Source organism: Aegilops tauschii, chromosome 5 (genome assembly GCF_002575655.3).
Source record: "Aegilops tauschii subsp. strangulata cultivar AL8/78 chromosome 5, Aet v6.0, whole genome shotgun sequence".
Lineage (NCBI taxonomy): Eukaryota > Viridiplantae > Streptophyta > Magnoliopsida > Poales > Poaceae > Aegilops > Aegilops tauschii.
In genome coordinates, this window is record NC_053039.3 from 561,822,702 (window position 1) to 561,825,984 (window position 3,283).

Genomic DNA, 3,283 nt, shown 5'->3' on the forward strand with positions numbered 1-3,283 from the left:
TTCGCATATAATATCCTCCTACGATTTTTCGGTGTCCCTCTTTCTCTCTGTGCACTGGAACTGTAGTCGCACGGGATCACTCAATTATTACTCTGCATGGCATGGGTGACAAGAGCCCTCTCTCTGCTTGCATATGGGATCACTCAATTATTAATCTCCTCTCTCTACTTGCATACTGGCATTGAGTGGCAGCTTGAGTCCACGGACTTCAGTCGACAGAAGATAACAAAAACCAAGTTTGAATTGGGAGGCAGTTGTGGTCCTTGTGGCCACGGACTAACAGTACTACTGAACCACTTGCAACGCGTGCTTACACACACACAAACACTATAAGATAACATGCACCACCGAGCAGTTTTTGCCAAGAGCACTTGCGAATCACTTGCATCCCAAACAAGATTTCTTACCGATAGTTGTTGTGTTTGTGTAGACACAGCATACTTCAGCTGAATCCATGGCGAAATGCTGGCTGCTGCTCCAATTCTTGGCGTTCCTCTTGCCGGCGACGAGTGCTACGTCGTGCCACACTGACGACCTCCGTGCGCTGCAGGGCTTCGCCGGGAATCTCAGTGGTGGCGGCGTGCTCTTACGCGCTGTTTGGACCGGTGTCTCGTGCTGCGGCTGGGAAGGTGTGAGCTGCGACGGCACAAGTGGACGCGTCACGGGGCTTCGGCTACCCGGGCGCGGCCTTGCAGGGCCCATCCCTAGAGCATCCTTGGCGGGCCTTGCGCAGCTGGAGGAGCTCAACCTTGCCAACAACAAACTGATCGGCACCATCCCATCGTGGATTGGTGAGCTTGACCACCTATGCTACTTGGATCTTTCCGACAATTTATTGGTTGGCGAGGTATCCAAGAGTTTGATACAGCTCAAGGGCTTCGCCACCACTGGTCGTTCATTGGGTATGGCTTTCACTAACATGCCATTGTATGTGAAGCGTAGCAGACGAACACTCCAACAACAACAACCCAATATCATATCTGGGACCAACAACAAAGTCCGATCTGGTAGAACCAATGTTGTATCCGGGAACGACAACACAGTTGTATCTGGGAATGACAACACCGTTGCTGGGAGCAACAATACCATCACAACTGGGAGCGGCAATACCGTAACTGGTAGTAACCATGTTGTTTCTGGGACCAAACATATCGTAACTGACAACAACAATGTTGTTTCCGGGATAGACAATAATGTATCCGGGAGCTTCCACACCGTATCCGGGACTCTCAATACCGTATCCGGGAGCAACAATACCGTATCTGGGAGCAACCATGTTGTGTCTGGGAGCAACAAAGTTGTGACAGGAGGTTAATGGTTTGCGAGTCAGTGTAGCTCACAAACACTTGGTGGGGCCAATCGTGTTATGTAACTTCATGGATAGACCATCCTTTTCCTACTTTAAATAAAATTTCCAGACTTTATCTTACATACTTGCTGACATAAATATCAACGGCGGCTTGCAGCTGGTTTATACCAAGCCTGTTTGCTTATGTATAAATTTGCATCGTGGATGTATATGCATGTGTGATGCTTCCGTATCCTGATTGGGCATTTGGACTGTGAATCACATAATGAGTTATACGCGCTTAATGTCAGCTAGCTATACGTACATACTTCTCTTGTGCAAGTGTAAATGATAGATGCATCAATGTCGAAATGTTTGGATGAAGGAGCTGGAGCAAAAGAGCATAGATTAGTACAAATAATATGTACCGTGTATCCGTCTCGATGAATGGACCAGATCCTTTGATACTGGTATAGTTTAACGAGCACTGTATTTTTTTTTTTCAGCCAAGGATAAAAGTCCTCGCAGTAGGACGACCTTCATCGCAAGCAGGTGAGAAAAAAAGATTCATCACGAGTAAATCTATTTTTACAAGGGACCAGCCCTCTGGGATCGACCAAGAGGGAAAGAACATATATATAGTGTAAAGAAGGGAGCCGACTCAGACCGTCGATACGCTTAGGAAGCAAACTGTCTGTCCGTGCAAGAGCCTTTGCCACGGCAGATAAATGCTTGGCGAGAGTTTTGCCCCGACACACACAGCTTGATGTGAGGGGTGAGTCGAAGGGATCTGGTCAGTTAGATGTCAGGGCTTTGTGTACATCCTAATAATGCAGAGATCAGGGTTTTCCTCCTTTTCTAAAAACAAAAAAGCTTGATGTCAGGGATGAGAGTGCATCGCAGGGAGGCTGTTAGCTAAGCTATAAGCTAGCCTAGATAGCTCGCACAATATGGGCAGGAGGAATATATTCGGTGATATATGCATGCACTCACGTGGTATGGCGGCCTCACGACATTGTTCTGTTTCTTAATTCTTATAGGGTACTATACTAGTCATGTCCTTTTCGAACAGACCTAATTACCTCGGGTCAGTTCAAAAGGGAAACAACTACTATAGTTCCTATTACAACTTATAGCTTTCCTTTATCACGCCTAACTTATACCTTATCTAGTGACTAGTACACCTCATGTCGTCCATCTCTACAGCACACATGATAAATTACAAACATGTAACTTACCTGATCTCGTGGCTAACTATAGGTTCACTATGATGGAGGGTGATGACTTTGGCAGAGCAGCCACAACTATAGTAGTACCCTATAAATTACAAACATGCCCTTTTCGAACAGACCCTATTCAGTGAACCTATAATGGGTGATAACTTTGACAGACCTAATTGCTCATGAATTAGCTAGCCTAGCTAAATTTTCTACTCCTAGCTTAGTGTATGGATGGAAGATCCTCCACGTTCTGTTAATCCTCTGCTTGTAAAGGGTGTAACTTTGATCACCAGCGAATAAAGGGTAAGTTGAATGTAAAAAAAACTTAGTGATCAGGGGCAAAAAAGGTAACTTTGACCTACTGCTGCCCGTCAAGACCATGGACCCCTTTCCCTCCAGCTCTAGCTTTCGGTGATGGAATGGGGTGGAGACCCCAGTGCTTCGTCCAGGTGGTGGTAGGGTTAGAATCTTTTAGGTTTTGGTCTCTAAGCGGCGGTGGCGATACGATGGCATCTTCATAAGCATGGAATAAGGTGTCCCTGCCTCGCCATTGCTATGTTGCCTCTTCATATCGTCGGGAGTCATGTAGAGGATGGTGTGCTCCCAAATCTGGTTATCTGGTCTGGCTTTTTCTGTCACAAGTTCGTATTGGTGGCGTTTTCATATGGAGTGGACAATGTGACTATACATCTTTTTCCTCCAGCTCCCTCTCTGATTGAAGAAGTTTGGCCAGCCTCTGCCAAGTGGGGAGTGTGTGAGATTTTTGTTTTCCAAC

General features: G+C 46.2%; 1 protein-coding gene across 1 annotated transcript; it reads left to right on the forward strand.

Moving 5' to 3' along the window:
* Window positions 1–342: 342 nt before the first annotated feature.
* Window positions 343–1,429, forward strand: LOC141022198 (uncharacterized). Its single transcript, XM_073498424.1, has one exon. It carries the CDS (start codon window positions 455–457, stop codon window positions 1,313–1,315), a length of 861 nt encoding a protein of 286 aa, XP_073354525.1. The 5' UTR covers window positions 343–454; the 3' UTR covers window positions 1,316–1,429.
* The last annotated feature ends 1,854 nt before the right edge of the window (window positions 1,430–3,283 follow it).

Excerpts from the sequence above, each read along its gene's own strand:
- LOC141022198 (XM_073498424.1), top strand. The coding sequence starts at position 455 with ATGGCGAAATGCTGGCTGCTGCTCCAATTCTTGGCGTTCCTCTTGCCG.